Source organism: Camellia sinensis, chromosome 9 (assembly GCF_055761805.1).
Source record: "Camellia sinensis isolate YWXY chromosome 9, ASM5576180v1, whole genome shotgun sequence".
Classification (NCBI taxonomy): Eukaryota; Viridiplantae; Streptophyta; class Magnoliopsida; order Ericales; family Theaceae; genus Camellia; species Camellia sinensis.
Genome location: NC_138969.1, coordinates 45,252,829 through 45,269,911, shown reverse-complemented (window position 1 = coordinate 45,269,911; position 17,083 = coordinate 45,252,829). Strand labels below are relative to the sequence as shown.

At 35.8% G+C, this 17,083-nt stretch overlaps 2 protein-coding genes across 3 annotated transcripts; one reads left to right on the top strand and one right to left on the bottom strand.

The window, feature by feature from the left end:
- The first annotated feature begins 1,748 nt into the window (after positions 1 to 1,748).
- On the top strand, positions 1,749 to 5,736 carry LOC114294787 (DNA ligase-like protein). Of its 2 annotated transcripts, XM_082886755.1 has the most exons (9): positions 1,749 to 2,085; positions 2,205 to 2,294; positions 3,352 to 3,411; positions 3,531 to 3,570; positions 3,666 to 3,759; positions 4,877 to 4,936; positions 5,006 to 5,097; positions 5,199 to 5,324; positions 5,718 to 5,736. In XM_082886755.1, exons 1-8 carry the CDS (start codon positions 1,970 to 1,972, stop codon positions 5,283 to 5,285), a joined length of 639 nt encoding a protein of 212 aa, XP_082742881.1. In that variant the 5' UTR covers positions 1,749 to 1,969; the 3' UTR covers positions 5,286 to 5,324; positions 5,718 to 5,736. The 2 variants fall into 2 exon arrangements, with proteins under 2 accessions (XP_082742881.1, XP_028094732.1); XM_028238931.2 differs by lacking the exon at positions 5,718 to 5,736 and having other exon boundaries at positions 5,199 to 5,496.
- A 912-nt stretch (positions 5,737 to 6,648) lies between these two features.
- Positions 6,649 to 16,403, bottom strand: LOC114294790 (DNA-directed RNA polymerase II subunit RPB2). Its single transcript, XM_028238934.2, has 25 exons — positions 16,008 to 16,403; positions 14,808 to 15,029; positions 14,429 to 14,719; positions 14,111 to 14,308; positions 13,525 to 13,589; positions 13,343 to 13,429; positions 13,137 to 13,257; positions 12,958 to 13,002; positions 12,730 to 12,867; positions 12,329 to 12,401; positions 12,045 to 12,121; positions 11,836 to 11,943; positions 11,634 to 11,750; positions 11,380 to 11,535; positions 11,170 to 11,274; positions 10,943 to 11,068; positions 10,783 to 10,860; positions 10,600 to 10,695; positions 10,400 to 10,515; positions 10,245 to 10,314; positions 10,116 to 10,169; positions 9,878 to 10,021; positions 9,407 to 9,706; positions 8,093 to 8,515; positions 6,649 to 7,415 (listed from the first exon to the last, which is right to left on the bottom strand). The coding sequence occupies exons 1-25, from the start codon at positions 16,248 to 16,250 to the stop codon at positions 7,296 to 7,298; spliced, it is 3,573 nt and encodes a 1,190-aa protein (XP_028094735.1). The 5' UTR covers positions 16,251 to 16,403; the 3' UTR covers positions 6,649 to 7,295.
- Positions 16,404 to 17,083: the final 680 nt, after the last annotated feature.

Below are 17,083 nucleotides of genomic sequence, written 5' to 3'. Positions count from 1 at the left end.
CTTTAGGTTTGTTTAAAATCATCCCAAATTTCAATATTCTTTACGTATCAACAAATAACTAAGTTAAAACTCATAAATGAGTGTAAAAAGTCCCTACCTCAAGTTTAGAAGACAAGCAAGCAAGGAAGAAACTTCAAAGACGCCGAAACCAAGTTTTGTTCGAACCAAAGTGAAACTCTTGAGACGCTCTACCTCTTTCTCAAAGACACAAGGGTAGAGAAACCAACGAATCTAGGTAAAAATGTAGTGAAAGATAGAGTTGTAGAGAGAGAGGCTCTAGATTTAGGGTTTTGAGAGAAAAAGACATGAAAAAGTAATGTAAAAAGGTGCTGCTATGAACTGATATACGCACAGTCTGTTCGACCGCAAAGAAGTGACGCTCGAGTATCAAACACAATAAGTTGTTCCATTCGAGCGCAAGAAGTGATGCTCGAGCGCAGAATGCACACTCCCAATAGTTTTATAGACAACAGACCAACGCTCAAGTGCAAGAAAGGTCGCTCGAGCTGAGACCGCTCGAGGGCAAAAAGCACCGCTCGAGCGTGGAATATACTCTCCCAATAGTTTTGCAGACCTGCAAAAGTATTGATAATCCACAAAGTTCGCTCGAGCGCAAAAAGTGTTGCTCGAACGAAGGAGTAAAATTTTAGGCAACAAAAGTTTGAAAACCAAGCAACTAACATATTCCAAACGCAACCATTACAATCCAACAACCAAACTCAAGGAAGTATGAAAGGAGAAAGACATGAGCAACACTACGAAACCCCAAAACCCGAGTCCAAGATACAAAAGGGTTGGGTTAAAACCGAAATCGCTATAAACGTCCGCCAAATCATACCAAAATTCAAAAGAGGATCTCACAGTAAGACAGTCAAAACAAATAGAACCTATCAATGTATTAGAAAATTATTCTCATATGAGATTTTTTGATTTTCCCTAATTTAATTTACCCCCAAAAATTGCCATGATGTTCTTTCTCTAAAGCCAACAACATATCATCTTTAGTTTCAGTATTTTGAATCTACTTTTCTGAGACTTGAGTTTTTTATTTTTTGTATTTTTTTATTTTTATTAAATTGTTTTAATATTTTAAGTAAATTTTTTAATTTTCTAGATATACCTAACATAAATACACATACAAAGTATAATATTTATGAATATTTTTAAAAAAATTTACTAAATATTAAAAATACAAAAAATATATATATAAAAATTCAGTAAATTTTTATATTCTTGTATATTAATTGATTTTTATAAATATTTTATTTTTTAAGTACATTTAGATTAGGTACATCTAAAAAATTTACTTAAAATTTTAAAAATATTCATTAAAAATAAAAATAAATAAAAAGCTCAATTCTCAAAAAAATAAATTTAAAAAATATGATAATTACTTAAAAAATGGGTAAATTACAAACACATCTCCTAAAGTTTACCTAAATTACAAATTACCTCCGGTGATTCTGAAAATTATATTATGCCCCTAAGGTTTGTAATTTCATAACAAATAAGTCTTTTTATTAATAAATTATCAAGTTAATTAAAAGTTTTTAATAATGTTAAAATTTTATTTCAATTAATAATTTAGATAATTTTATTATTGTATAAATGAATAATTAGAAATTTCACTTTTTCAATTAATTTTGTTAAATAAAAAAATTCTAACAATAAAATATTTGTAATTTTTGAAATAACAAAAAAACAATTCATATTTTAAACCAAAGTCAAAGGTGTATTTGTAATTTACGCTTAAAAAATTCAGTGAGTCGCACTGAACTCGTTGGTTTCATCCACCACGATCCCAAACTCGCAAGGCTCTGCTTCGCGCCAAAGACTAAAACAACTCCAATTTGATTTCCTCAACAAAATCTCTCTGTCTCTCTCCTCGATTCTGAACACTTTTCCTCTGAAATTCAGCTTCAGATCGCAAAACCTAGACCTCCACAGACACCAATTCCACGATTCAGCAATGCCGACGACAGTCAAATCAAGCGCAAAGAAACGAGTCTCCGAATCGGAAGCTTCAAAACCAGAGAAACTGAAGCGAGACGCCATTGAAGACGACTTCGATGCAGCTCTCTCCGAGTTCCGTCTTCAATTCTCTCTCTCTCTCTCTCTCTCTCTCTCTGTTTGTTGCACGTTTTCTTCATTTACTTGCTGTGATTTTTTGAAATTTGCTGAAAAGTATTTTTTGGAATTTTCAGTGACATCAAAGGAATTGTGTCCGCTCTGCAACTGATCAGAGAGAAAGCTCAGAAAGATGGACAGAAGAAGAATGACGAGACTATTTCAAGGTGAATTTTACAGATCCGAAACGAATTCACATTATACATGCAAAAAACGAAATCTATTAAGTGTTTTACAGTTCATCAGGAGTTGAATTTGAGTTATTTTCTTCCATATATAACTTCTTTGGAGAATTTGTATGTGACAGATTGCATCTCGTACATGATTATATACATGCATGTGTTGAACATTGAATCTGCATCTCACGATATGTATTTGGATCAGTAAGTAAAAAATTGTCAAAGTTGAATGTATGTGTCTCCCAATCATAATCGATACTAGTTTGCAAATTACTTTGTTGGTTCATTTGTGATTCGTAATGACAATGATGTTATCTGAATGAATTTCTCAAGTTTCAATAATTCCAAATGATATATTTGATGCATCAGTGATGCTTGCTTTGTTGCTCCGGTGGCCCTAATATGTTACTTATTCAAAATCTGTATCACAAATATCACAGGGCTTACTCTGTTGCTTTGTGTCCATCAATTAGGTTGATTTTCAACCCCAAGGGGTTGGCCTGGGGCTTAGGAGTGTGTTCCCTCCAAGATCTCAGGTTCAAAATCTCCTAGGTGCAAACAATTTCTCGAGGCTAGTTCATATGGGGCTTTGCCTCGGCTTTAATTGACCCCCTACTAGTGGATAGTAGGATTGGTCCCCGGATTAATCGGTCCAATGGGCTGGATACAGAGTAATAAAAAATAAAAATAAAAAAGGTTTGATTTTCAATAGAGACAACTTTAAGGAAACAGGAAGTTGTTTGGTACTGCTACTAGTTCCTACAAAATCAGACACTAGTAGGCTTAGGTTTAGCCAAAACAATTGCACAAAATCTTTTCAAGTTTTTTTTTTCTTTTTTCTTAATTTTTTTCTTGTTTTTGGTTGCATTTTATTGACTACAAAACCAAATGAAACAGGCAGTTTCATTTCACCTTTTAATTTCTTATACCCCTAATTATTTGAACCAAATGCCATGATTGATTTCAATCTTCTGTTCTTTTCCCATTCTTTTTTTCTCAGTGCGGTTATGACTTTTGAAGGTATTCTATTGTGTCTTACTTGCAGTGTGGCTTCAGAGATCAAATCTAAGCTTGATGAATTGAAGACCAAAATTGAAAAAGAAAGGTGAGGATGAATCCCAAGATCACACACGTTTGAAACTGAATTAACTGTACTTTGGGTTTTGTCGCTCTTTTATTATGCACAGAAGCCTTAATAGGGCATTTCATATCCTCAATTGTCAGGCAAAGTCTTGCCAAGGCACTTTCAAAGAGCTCAAAGGAGGTCTGTGCGAAACAAAGGAACTTAATTGATGTATTTAGCTTAATGAGATCAATGTTTTTCAGTTAAAACTTGAATGTATGTGATTGTATCTGCAGTGCGAAAACTTACTGAAGAATGAGACTGCCAAGTTCCAATCAATTTATGAGAACTTTTGCAAGGAGAAATCAGAACATCTACAGGCTTTAAAAGGTAACTTAGGTTACCCATGTTTTCAGTTGAAATGTATTATTCAACTAACGACATTTCTCCACATGCTATTTCGGAATCTTTTGAACTGCAGCTGAAACGCTCAGTACAATACTTATTGATTGTCTTTAACCTGTATGAAATAAATTTTTGACGTGATATTCCGATATAAAATAAATAAATTTACGATCTAAGAGTGAAAATTCAGCAAGAGATCAATGCTATTAACTCCAGTAGAAAGCATGTACCTTCACAGTTCTTTCATATCTCATTTTTAGGTAAATGCTCATGACTGTAATTTTAAATATCTTCAGAAAAGAAATCATCCATATCCTGAAAGGATCAGATTTAGCTTGCTCCAGAATGAGCTTATGAAATTTCACATATCCAAGCTATTCCCTGCTATTCTATATATAGAGCTTGGATTTTTTTGAATCACATCTGAACCTGGCAGCCCTAAAATAAGATGATTTTACTTTTTCTAGACTCACTAAACAAAATTAAGTTACACTTATGGAAGCATTGTACTTATAATCTTGGCATCTTCTCAAAAGAAAAAAAAGGAATGAAACCATTTTGAAGAGGCCTTCTATCCTTTCTTTCTTCATTTGAGTAAGCGAACAAATTCTAAACATTTTGGGTTTCTCTTTGAGCTCATAGAATCATATATTTTTTCTTTTAAAATTTTAAGATCAACAAGTTGGTGTGTGATATTCTCAATGCAGTAGGTGACCCTTTTCTTAAACATAAGAGCATATGCACCACCCCCAAATTTACAATTGAGAGCAACTTACTCTTACGCTGTGTTTGGTTGAGGGATTTGGGGAGGAATTTGGAAAGAAAAAAAGGAAAAGATGTGTGAAAGTAGGTGAAATATAGGTATGTTTTATTCACACTTCACCTATCTTTTTCATTTCCCTTTCCAAATCCCTCCTCAAATTCTCCAACCAAACACAACATTAGTGAAATTCTTCAATGGGGTATTGTGTCTTTTTTTTTAAACCTCCCTGAAGATATAGAGTATTGTATTGTTCTCCTCCCCAAATATTGATGGAGAACCCCAGTTGAAAATGGTTACTTCAACTTGTATTTGGTGCTAACTGCCATTTGTGTTTGACAGAAACTATTTCCAAACATGAAGAAGAGAAGGAAAGGCTTTTCATACGATATGAACAACTGAGTAAGCTACAACACTTTCTTCACCCCTTTCAGTGAAACACAAACACACTAAGACTCTTGATGATTTCAGGGAAAAAAGAGAAAAGTATGATCTCTGAACATGAGAGAGACTGTGCAAATAGAATTGCCGAATTGGAACAGTCCTTGAAGAAGAAGAAACAGGTGAGATCATTTTATGCATCTTACTGCTGCAGCTCTCTCTCTCTCTCTCTCTCTCTTCCTAGTTTATAATTGTAAAATAATATACTGATTTTGAAAAACAGGGTGACAAAACTTTCAGCATTTTGAGAAAAAGACTGGGTTCATTCCTGGAAAATGCCTCGGATGAGGACTTCCCATCTGATGATTGAAATGTTGCTTTAAAATGTTGGTTCTGCAATTATGTGTTGGTAACAATTCTTTACGATTTTCTTGTCTATGAAACAAAAGCAGCTTCAACTTGAGCTACCGTTTCTTTTCTTCGTTTTTTTTTTTACTCTTCTTGGAATTGCTAGTTTGATTTCATAAATCACAACTATTTTTTTCTTATCAGTATATTACTCCATTGGAGAAGGGATTAAATCTTGTGCCTTCTCTCTCTCCCTCTCTCTCTCTCTTGGAAACATATTTTTGAATCCCTTGTTGGAATGCTTCAAAAATTAGCTTCAATTTTTAATGAATTATTTAACATTTATATCTAAATATATATAGTTTTTGGACCTAGTGGGGTCACTAGCAGCAATCCGTATGCATAATGTATACTTTTTCATGCCTTGACGATTTAAATGGCTTGGGGGTTACAGGAAATCAAGGTCAAAGGACCTAGAAGATTCAAATCTTTTATTGCATGTGTTGAATAAATTAAAGGCTAATTTATGGAGCAATTTATGGGATTGCATATTAGCCATTTCATTCCCTTTGATCTCTCTAACGTACACATTATATGCTATGCTCATATCCTGTATATAGATATATATACACTTGATTATTCATTGATCTTATTGGGCAATCTTGCTGTAAGTGCATGCAATCCAAAGCTTTGCCATTGTATCATTGAGAGTGACTGCCGGAGCCCATTGCACCAAAGACTACGTTCCTAGTGGGGGCGAAATCACTTCTTAAGGGCAGTGGTTTATATCCATGCCTTGGCTTTTTAATTTTTAATTTTTATATTCGTTAATTTGTGTTCCTTTCTGTGCTTATTGTATAAAACCATTTTATTAGTCAATTAAAGCATCTATTCAAATATTTTCCAACATGGTGTTGTGTTGTGTCCCTTTCTTCTGCAAATGACCAGTGGAGCAAAAATAGAAAGGAAATGGAAGATATTAATATATGAATATGGCAATACCATTTGTGTGGAAAATTAAAAAAGGGCAAAGACAAGAAAAGAAATGGGTTAATTTAGACATTTTGCAAAAACCATTACATCCATACATGCTTACACTTTACCCCAAAAAAGGCACAAGCGTGGTTTTTAAATCCAAAAGAGTTGTGTTTTCAAACTAAATCGTGAGTAAAGTGAAATTAATCCAAAAATAAAAATAAAGTCAGGGAAATTACATTTTAATGGGAACAACTCATTTTTGTTTCATATTAGAATGTCTTCTACATGTTTCCCACGGTTAAATTCCACAAGATGCCCACTTCTTGTTCTAGGAACTCCAAAAATACTATAAATACGCACCCAATTGGCAAATCCGAGCAAAACAATAATAATAATAATAATAATAATAAAGAAAAATATTGGAGCAAAAATGTCATAAAAATGTAATTTCATGTCCCAACAGGGGAAGCCAATTAAACTCCTGCAGCATACACCAACAACAAACCGTATGCTATTACAAAGAGGCAAGAAAGTACAATATAACCTAAAATACATAAAAGTACAAAGCAAAAAATGCGACATTCTCTTCAATTTTTTTTCTTTTTCTTTTCCTGCGAAGTGCAATAAACCACGCTACATCCCCCACCCAACCCCCCCCCCCCCCCCCCCAAAAAAAAAAAAAGAGAAAAAAAATACACTAGAACTTTAATTCTTAAGAAGGCCAATGGTTAAAGACATTCAAACTCCTCGGAGGTCTCAAAACCAACAAGAAAATTGCAGCTAAATGAAGTTGTACGCTCGTTGCTACGTGCCATAAATAGGCGTCATGAAAAGTTCCATTTAACAATCAGCCGGGAATTCAAGCTAGCCATCGATCCATCAAGCTTGGTAACACTGAGCTAGGACTTTCTGTCAGGTATCACTAATAGTTTATAAAACAAACTCGAGTACAGTGATAGGTCATAGCAATAAGTTACTCAAACACCAAAGTATTAACGGATTTTCCTTGCTTTTGATCTTCAGCGGCAGCTTAGCTTCCTGAAATCAAGTAAGATCAGGCTCCTTTCTTCTTTTGGTCTTTGGCTGGTTTAATATCCTTTGTGAGCATTCTTGGAGCTATAGCCATAGACATTAGCTCCTGGAAGAGCAGTTTACAAGCATAAGGAATGTGAACCTGCACATACAGTCGAGAAATGTCAAGCTCTCACCAAGATGAAAAACAAATAATGTGCGCATGCGTGCATGAGAGAGAGAGAGAGAGAGAGAGAGAGAGAGAAGCACGGACACTTCTATAGAGGGTGCCAAACACAACACTCTGGACACTTCTAAAATCATGTCCGACACTTCTTCAACGTTTCTTAATTAAAAACTTAAAAGTTCATAAAGTCAGACAATTTACAAACACTTTAGTGACACCTTTTAAACCATCCATATACAACTTATGTGACAAATCTCTTTATAGTAACTTTTTTTTTTCTTTTTTGCATTCTTTCAAATGCAGCTTGCACACTCCAAATTTATTTTGAAATATTTATAAGATGAATAAATCATATATATTTCAATGTTCTACGATTGTTTTGTATTTCTTATAATGCAATTGTTGCGTGAGTCTTAATGTTTAAATTATAGAATATGTCTTCTTAATTTAATTAGAGTTATGCTTCTTTTTGTCATTATCTTCGAGTAAGATATCCATACATCTTACAAGTTACATGTAATAAATTTTTAACATGTTCCAAACGTATCTTATCTTGCATTTTTTGAAAATCAGGTGTTAGTGTGTTTGTGTCATGTTGCATGTTCATGTAGAATCACATGGTCAAACCAGAAGTTGACAAAAAGTAAGCTTACCTGAACAATGTCAGTTTTGTTCTTGCAACCTCTGCACTCAAAAGAATTCTTCTTGAGGTTTGCAATGGCGATCAACCCACAACGCTCGCATACGTGAATTCTATAGGCATCACTTTGATCAAACAATCTTTCCTTGAGAAAGTGAGCAGCACCATGTGCAATCATGCAATCCCTTTCCATCTCACCGAATCGGAGACCGCCGTCACGTGACCGTCCCTCGGCAGGCTGTCTCGTAAGGATTTGTACAGGGCCTCGTCCTCGGGAATGGATCTTGTCATCAACCATATGTTTCAGTCTTTGATAGTATGTGGGACCAAGGAATATCATAGCCGGTAATCGCCGCCCTGTGTGACCATTGTACATGGTCTCAAAGCCACGCATTTGATACCCACATTTATGGAGAGCTTTGCTGATATTATCGACCTGGAGTATCAAGTACAAGGAAATTGGCATAATTTAAACTTAAAAATTGAAAGAAACTCGAGAAAACAGTTCTACTTCGATGCAATTGAACATAAGCATTACCGTACTAAAAAAAAATTATATCAGAAAATAAAAATTAAGATAAAGAGTCCCATGGAAAAATAAAAGAATTTTGTATCAGAAGGAAAATCATAGACTACATCTAAAGCATCTAGACCCAAGACCGCAGAATAGTAGAGTCTGATACTGTTTAACTGAAGATGCCGAACATTCATTGATCAATCGATACTAGTTTATTACATAAATTTCGAAATTGAGCCCTATATTGGACAGTAACAAGAATTATGTAAGAATGCAAGTGTAGATGCATCTCTTTGAGGCTATTGGAGTTTAGTCCTCAGAAGAATAAAATATAGGCTAAAACTAAAAACCCAATTTTTTTTCAACTTATTTTTGTCTTTACTAAACTTTTTTCGACTTTTGACTCAAATCTTTTTTTTAGTCCTGTCTCGAATAGATAATTCTAAAAATTAACAAATTTCGAGTCAATTTTGAACAAAGTTCACTAAAGATGAAAATAGGCAAAATTTTATATTAAAAAAAAAAAAAAAAAGCTTACAAAACTTGGTTTATTTTGTCTTTTCTAAACTTTTTTGACTTCAGGATTGTCTAGTCGAGATGGATAAAATGGAGTAATGCCTCTAGAAACAACACTTGTATAGCATTTATTATGTACCTCAGTTAGAATAAAAGACACTACTTATAATGTGTTAAATGGTAAGATGACAGAGCAAGTTCAATAAAGGACATAAATAGACTTCTTCTAAGACATTGATAGTACATTCATCTCAGTATCACCGGAACTAGAGATTCTAAAGAGGCGCAACTCACTGTAACATCCGTAAAAGGAGTAGCATCACCTTCCTTCCCCATGTGAGCTGCAACCTTACCCATGATACACTCAATAAGCTGCCCAATTGTCATTCGAGAGGGAATAGCATGGGGGTTCACAATAATATCTGGGGTGATCCCTTCCATTGTCCATGGCATGTCTTCTTGTGTGTAGGTCATGCCAACCGTTCCCTTCTGCCCATGCCGACTGCTAAACTTGTCCCCAATCTGAGGTATCCTAACTGATCTCACCCTCACTTTCACAAATCTCAACCCGTCTGCGTTTGTCGTTAGTAAAACCTACAGAAGCACCATAGCAAAGACAATAACAGACCAATAGTATCAAGAAATTCACATTCCAACACAGAAAAGAAGCACAAACATATTCCAAATGTAATTCATTTCATCATAATATCCAAACATTAAAATTCTTGAATCAATCAGCTCCCAAACAGCAATCCTGAGTCTTACCTGATCTACCATCCCGGTTTCACTGTGGCGCAAGCTTGTGCTATGATCACGCTTTGTGTAACGAGCAGCTGGACCCTGAGCATCCTCTTGTGCAATGGGAGTAGTTTTTCCAATGATTACATCTTCCCCTGAAACTCTTGTTCCCTAACACAGGATTATAGCTCACTATTAGTAAATTTTTCACCCATATGCATGACAGAGACAGCATTGTACAAAAAAAAGGGCCCTAGATACTCACAGGCGGTGCAAGACCATCGTCATCCAATTTATCATAAGAACCATGCCGCATCCCCTATCAACCAGTTCGAGTCAGATGGCTATTATCCATAAAACATTAAAAACTAGCCATACACAGCTCAGCAATTACCATGGTATTGGCTCTATCTGGACGGCCAAAATCCTCCTTGACTAGTGTTCCCATCTTCTTCTCCTCATCCCTATGTACGAAAAAAGGTTAATAATACATCATCTCTAGAGAAATGTGACATCTTAATGGAGGCAAAATATTTTCATATTGTTTACCTATAAGAACGAAAGAAAAGCGATCGAAAGAAACCACGATCTATTGATGACTGGTTCATAATGACAGAATCTTCTTGGTTATATCCAGAATAGCAGGCAATGGCAACAATGGCATTCTAGAGCAAAGTAAAAGACAGAAAATTTTGAGAATCACCATCGAAATGAGGAAGAAAACAAGCAATACAAAATCTGGAACATACAATGCCAGCAGGAAGCTGCCTGAAGTGCAGATGCTCCATGGCTCGAGTAGTAACAAGAGGCTTCTGAGGATAGTAAAGCACATATGCCAAAGTATCCTGAAAGAATTATAGAACAATAAGTAACCTGATGGATCATAGAAAACAAGACCATAATAGTAGAAGGGGTTAAAATAGATTCCATACCATTCGAAATTGGTAGTTGGTGACATAAATACCCATAGCCTGCTTACCCATTGCTGACTGATATGTATTACGTGGGGACTGATCAAACCAACAACAAATGAGTGAGATGGTAAAACAAAACCTTCAGATCTGGAAACATTCACGAGCATTGCAAACTTACTTGGTTATGGTCGGGAAATGGTATAATTGAAGCACAAACACCTAAAATCAAAGATGGGTGAATTTCACAATGGGTATAAGTTTCAGAATAGGCCTCCTCTGGATTGAGCCTTGCCGTTATGAGATCCTAAAATAATTGAAAGTAAGATTCTGGCAAGAAATTCGTAGAAGTTTGGAGAGTTTATTTATTGATTATCAGCCAACTGAAACCATACCACGGATACTCACATTTATGGTCATGGAAATCATAGTAGTCTCCTCTTCTTCTGTATCAATGTATTCAATGTATCCCTTAGCTACAAGATCATGCCAGCCACCATCTTCTGGGGTTTCCTGGAGGGAGTAAAAGGAGTACCATCGATGAAATCAGGACATTCAAGTAATCAAGGAGCACAATGTAGTGTGAAAAATATGTCAAAAAAATTCAACTAATGTTACCCTCTGTTGCAATGATTGAATATCCTTCTTTTTTATAAGAAGCCTTTGTTTCTCCACAATGAACAAGGGACGACTGCAACGGCCATAATCAGTATATATCCGCAGTTCTTTCAAGCGGATATCTCTAACAACCCCAACTTCAGTATTGACATCAACCTGTGCAATTTAAAACTCAGTTTTAACCACAGAAGATTTAGCTAAGATTGCAGACTCTTCCACCATAAGATGACATAACAAACTATTTGTATATTTACCCGTCTCCTCAGTCGTCTTAGTGTCTTCACCAACATATCAGGATCACGATGAATACCAACCCAGCAACCATTGACAAAGATTTTCGTAGCTTGGGGAATAACCGCAGGTGATATTTCCTATAATCAGGGCATAAGGCAAAAAACTTGGAAAAAGGAAATAGAAAAATATAAATCTGTTCACAAATAAATCAAAAGTGATCACCTCAAAATTTTCAGTACCCCACTCTTCCAAAAACTCCAAAATAGGATATGCTGCTGATCCAACCGTAATATACACCATCAATGCAAGATTCTTTACCAGTCCACAAGCCTAATGTAACAGCCAGACGATACCCATAAGTGGAAATTAATAAAGGAGATCATACAGCACATTATGTTGCACAAATTTTCTTCATTATGCATGGCACTCACTTGTCCTTCAGGTGTTTCTGCAGGACACATCATTCCCCACTGGGAATTGTGCAACTGTCGTGGTTTTGCCAATTTCCCTGGTAAGATGCAAAGAGACGTAAAAATCAACAACCTAACAAAATAACAAAGTTGTGTGTGCTTATCTGTATAAGCACATTTTTTGTGTGTGTGAGAGAGGGAGAGAAGTTGCTGGAAAGCACAAAGGATACCATACAGTATCAAGATTCAAGCCCATAACTTAACCACAAAAACACATAAGAACTAACGAAAGGAATGGAGATTACCTTCACGTCCTATGGGAGAATTTAATCTTCGCAAGTGCGACAAAGTGGAGGCATATGTCAAGCGATTTAACACCTAAAACAATGCCATATCACAGTTTAATTCACAGTATTAGGCTTTTTTCTAATGACAAATAACACCACCCCACAAATGCTGTGTATGGGTTGGGTAACCCATAGATACATGCATGTCGGGTAAAATCAAGCATAGAAAGCAAGAGTCGAACCTAGGACATCCGAGTTTACAGTTTGTCCCAAGGCACACCCTTTACCATTGGGCCACCCATGCAGGTTATATTAGGCATTTTTAAAAGAAAAGGACCTCAAAAAAACTCATAAGCATAAATCAAGGAAGCAAAATTAGTTTTGACAGACAGACAGAAAAGGGAATATAATAACAACACCTGTGAAACTCCAGCTCTGGTACCAGCTGCATTTGCCTGACCCCAGTTCCCAGTAGCGAGTGAGTATTTAAGGCCGCTGGTAATCGTTTTTGCTTTAATTGCAAATTGAAGATTAACATCCTTCCCATTATCAACACACTGCATGATGCACAGAATATGTAAATACAAGTCCCAAGAAATAAAAGTGACAAACTCAAACCACATAAATGACTGTGTATCTAAGTGAACCTTTTGTACATAACCTCGGACATCTCTTGTTAGCTTTCTGAACAGCTGCATCATATAAAGAGAAACCAAGGGTAAAACCCAAAAAAAAAAAAAAAAAAAAAAAAAAAAAAAAAACTCCAATTTGTAACAATGGATTGCTAATTTTCACATGACCACCAAAACATTGACCGTCTACAAACCATTCGAAACAGGCCACCAAGCAAAGGACCAGCAAGATCCAGTCTCTTATTGCCATAATGATCCCTATCATCCTCTGCCCTTCGGCCAAGTGCGCATAGCAAAAGCCGGTGAATGATGTATCTGATAGAAGCAATAATTTTTTTTTTTAATTTAGATTTATTTTCAAGCCAACAAAGAGCATACATATATTTAGAGGAAAACCTACCCAAAATAGTAAGCTTTCTTTGTCTCGCAATATTCTCCAACCCCAACATGCGGAAGCATTTCCTTTTGAAGGATCTCTTTTGCATACCTGTAAAGTACATAAGTAAAAGATTCTTGATAAGCATGCAAAGAAGGATATCAGACAGCTCAAGATGTACATAGAACAAAGAAAATAAGACTGACTTAATCCTCTTTTCCTTTGTGACACCAACAGTGGCCCCTCGTTTCCCAATGTAATCTAATGCAACCTGCAATAGGAGAAGGAACAACAAACAACAATCTATGTAAGGGTGAACTGCAATTATCAACCCCATCTAAACAGGTTAGTGAAGATGAAGAGGAGAAAAAAGAAGGAAGAATTTGCAAGGCCAAAAGTTAAAATAGGATACACAGGTTAAGAACCAACCAATAAAGAGACCAAAATTTGCAATCTCGGAAATGAAGATTGAGCTGCTAAAGATCCAGGTAAGTATAAACATCAAAACAATGCCAGTCCTAGCAAGTGATATTGTGAAAACAAAAAACCAAAAAAAAGAAAAATCCAGCTGTCTTTATTAGCAAGCGTGTTGAAATGAAAGCTTGAATTTGTACATATTTTATGACCGAGACAGTGTAGACTGTTCTAACTAGTACAGGAACGGCTCAGACATTAAAGGAAAGAAGAACAAAAATTTATAGAAGCTTAGTAGAGTTCATTACAGAGTAAAAAGGACAGGGTCTTAAGCTTATTACCATAATCACAAACTTCAAAGAAAGAATACAAAAATACCTGCTGATTTTGTATAACAAATGCTTCTTCCAAGGAAGGTCGCAGCAACTCCATCATCTGAGTATCTGAGAAATCATAACATATATGTTCTAATATATCTTTATCAGCAACAAATCCTAACGCCCGAAATACAATAATAATAGGAATCTCTGTTCGGATGTATGGAAGGGTTGCACGAATATACTGGCCAGAGGAGCCCTGCAGTCAAAGAACAGATAGCAAACAATAAGAAACATAAAATTTATAACTCAAATTGCTGGGAAAAGAAAAAGATGTCTTCAGACGATATGCCCTCAACACCAAATTTAATGCCATTACCCCTTTGGCACTAGTTCGAGAGAGCATTCGCACAAACATGGAACTGGGCGGCCTGTTTTGGGACTCTGCCATTGACCGAACTTCTCCCACATAGGCATACTTGTTTGGCTGCCTCTTCTTAAAAACGTAGACATGATTGGTGCTCATCTTCTCTTGAGCAATTAGAACCTTTTCACTTCCATTGATGATGAAATACCCACCTTGATCATAAGGGCACTCTCCAAGCTCCGTCAAATCCTTCTCTGAATTCTGATACAACGTGCAGTAACTTGACCGGAGCATTATAGGAACCTTAAAATATAAGGCAACAGCGACGCAGAAGAGTCAATTTATGGAACTCAAATAATCAATTCATCAATTTGGTGTTCAATTCATATACCTTCCCAATGAAGACTTTAGTGAAATCCTGAGTTTCAGTAACTTCTTCACCATCATGTCCTTTCTTTATAACTCTCTTTGTCACATCCACATACAAGGGAGCTGAATATGTTAGATTCCTCAATCTCGCAGCTTTCGGAAACAAAGTTGCAGTTTCTCCATCCGACTCGGTCATCATTGGCTTACTCAAGTAAATCTGACCAAAGCTGATCTTATAGATGGTCTGCAAGTAAACTCATAATTACTACAATCCAAGAGAAAAGTTAAATCATTACAAAGCCATAAAAATTGCCCCAAATTCTTATCATTGTTATTGTTGCTTTTTGAACAACATCATTCCAACTTTTACAAACTTATGCTTTTTCTCTGTAACCACCCAAAACCCAAAAATCAACAAAGTCCAAGGACAACTATCCATGGCTACTGACAACTAATCCAGACTAGAATCACCTAAAATGCTGCTCTTCATGTCTCAAACTCTCAATCATACAATTATGAACCTTACCAGCCATGCAAAATAAGTATCCAACTACGATAAATGCTTCAATTATGAGTTCATTCTAGTAATTACCAATTCTTTCCACGGGGTTTTCTGATAAGAGTAATCACATACTTATTAGGCATTTAGTGTTTCAATCTTTGGCAATCAAAAAACCAAGTACACAAAACAGAAATCAAACTAAGCTTCAACTTGCCGATTTCAAGAAAAATAAAAAATAAAAAAATTAATCTTCACAAACCACCCAAATTATTACAAATACTTCAATCTTCATTGCTGCTTCAATCAAATTATCACAAAGCTTTATTTTCACCACCCAACTGCAGCTACTAACAATTAACTCTGCTACCCCCAAAACCACAACAAAACTTTGATTTTGAGTTCAACTTCAGCCAACTATCACAAAACTAGATCCCCTGAAAACTACACAGAAACCCTGCAAACCTACACACTCAAAATAGAAGGCGGCAAAAACCCCAGTAACCCATACTGCAGATGATCAATGCACAATCAAATCAAACAAGTTGTTGTACTCCATGCTTTCAATCATATAATTATAACAAAATTTACTCTTTTTCATCCAATCATAGTAATTAACTACAATAACTGCTTTGTATTCAATTTCATCTGATTTAATTTCCAATTTTTTCAACTGGGTTTTCAACTACAGAACACATAAACCTAGTGATTTAAGAGTAGAACCTCAGCGAAATCGGCCTGGTGACCAGGGTTGTGCTGTGACTCGGGTCGAATCTCGATATCTGCGGACTCGTCAACAATTTCTTGCATAGTGTTCTGAATGAACTCATCGAAGGAATCGAGCTGTTGACGAACCAGACCCTTCTCTTCGAAGTAAGCACTAATTACAGCCCAAGCGTCTTCTTGAGTGATCTCATCTTCGTCTTCATCGTTGTAGCTTGGATCGTACTCTTCTTCTAAGTCCATTCTAGACAAAAATTTTACAGTTGGGACAGAGGAGAGTGAAAATCGGAGATGGGCTTCGGAGGGTTAGCTTCGTTGGGGAGTCTCCAAGGGTCAGAGAGAGAGAGAGAGAGAATCAAATGAGTTGAAGATTTGGGGGCTTTATAGGAAGGCGGTGATTTTCATTGACATCCACTTTTGTGGTTTTTTACACCATTTTTTTTATTTTTCTTTTAATTACACTTATTTAATAAATTTATCTATTTATATTTATCTATTTACACTTTCATAATTTCAAACATACTCTCATGTTTAACTTACTCTTTTTTTTTTCCCTCTATATTTGCTATTTTGTTGTTTTCTTTCAATACTATACCTATCTCTCATCTCTCTTTTATTGTTTCTACAAAGATAGCTAATGACAAAGTAGTCAAGAAAATAACGATGATGATGAGAGATAAAGGATTTAAGATTTTCAAAAGTAGAAAGTAAAGGGACTTGAGTGGTGTTGAAAAAGTGAGAAAACGAGGATGAGGTGACAATTCTAGGTATTTAAATGATGGAGTGACAAGTATGAATGTACTACAGGGGCTGTTAAATAAGAAATAAAAATGACGAAAAGGTGGCGAAAGCCGGTGGCGAAGTGAGCAAAATGTGAAAATGTGACAAATTTAGGTTTCAAAAGGTAAGGGTAACGAGGAGAGAGGAGCTAGAGACATGAGACGTTGGGTTAAGGACGGAAGAAGAAAGGGTGAAGAGTTGTAGAAGAGGTGGTGAGGGCACATTGGGATGATTAGTGATGGTAGATAGGTGGAGGAAGTAAAGAGGCAGTGGTTGGTATACAGTAAGAGTAGGTA

Excerpts from the sequence above, each read along its gene's own strand:
- LOC114294787 (XM_082886755.1), top strand. The coding sequence starts at position 1,970 with ATGCCGACGACAGTCAAATCAAGCGCAAAGAAACGAGTCTCCGAATCG. Across the intron at positions 3,571-3,665 it reads TTTCAAAGAGCTCAAAGGAG|TGCGAAAACTTACTGAAGAA; the intron begins GTCTGTGCGAAA and ends TTGTATCTGCAG. Across the intron at positions 3,760-4,876 it reads ACATCTACAGGCTTTAAAAG|AAACTATTTCCAAACATGAA; the intron begins GTAACTTAGGTT and ends TGTGTTTGACAG.
- LOC114294790 (XM_028238934.2), bottom strand. The coding sequence starts at position 16,250 with ATGGACTTAGAAGAAGAGTACGATCCAAGCTACAACGATGAAGACGAA. Across the intron at positions 12,402-12,729 it reads CCAGAGCTGGAGTTTCACAG|GTGTTAAATCGCTTGACATA; the intron begins GTGTTGTTATTA and ends GCATTGTTTTAG. Across the intron at positions 8,516-9,406 it reads CTCCTTTTACGGATGTTACA|GTCGATAATATCAGCAAAGC; the intron begins GTGAGTTGCGCC and ends TTGATACTCCAG.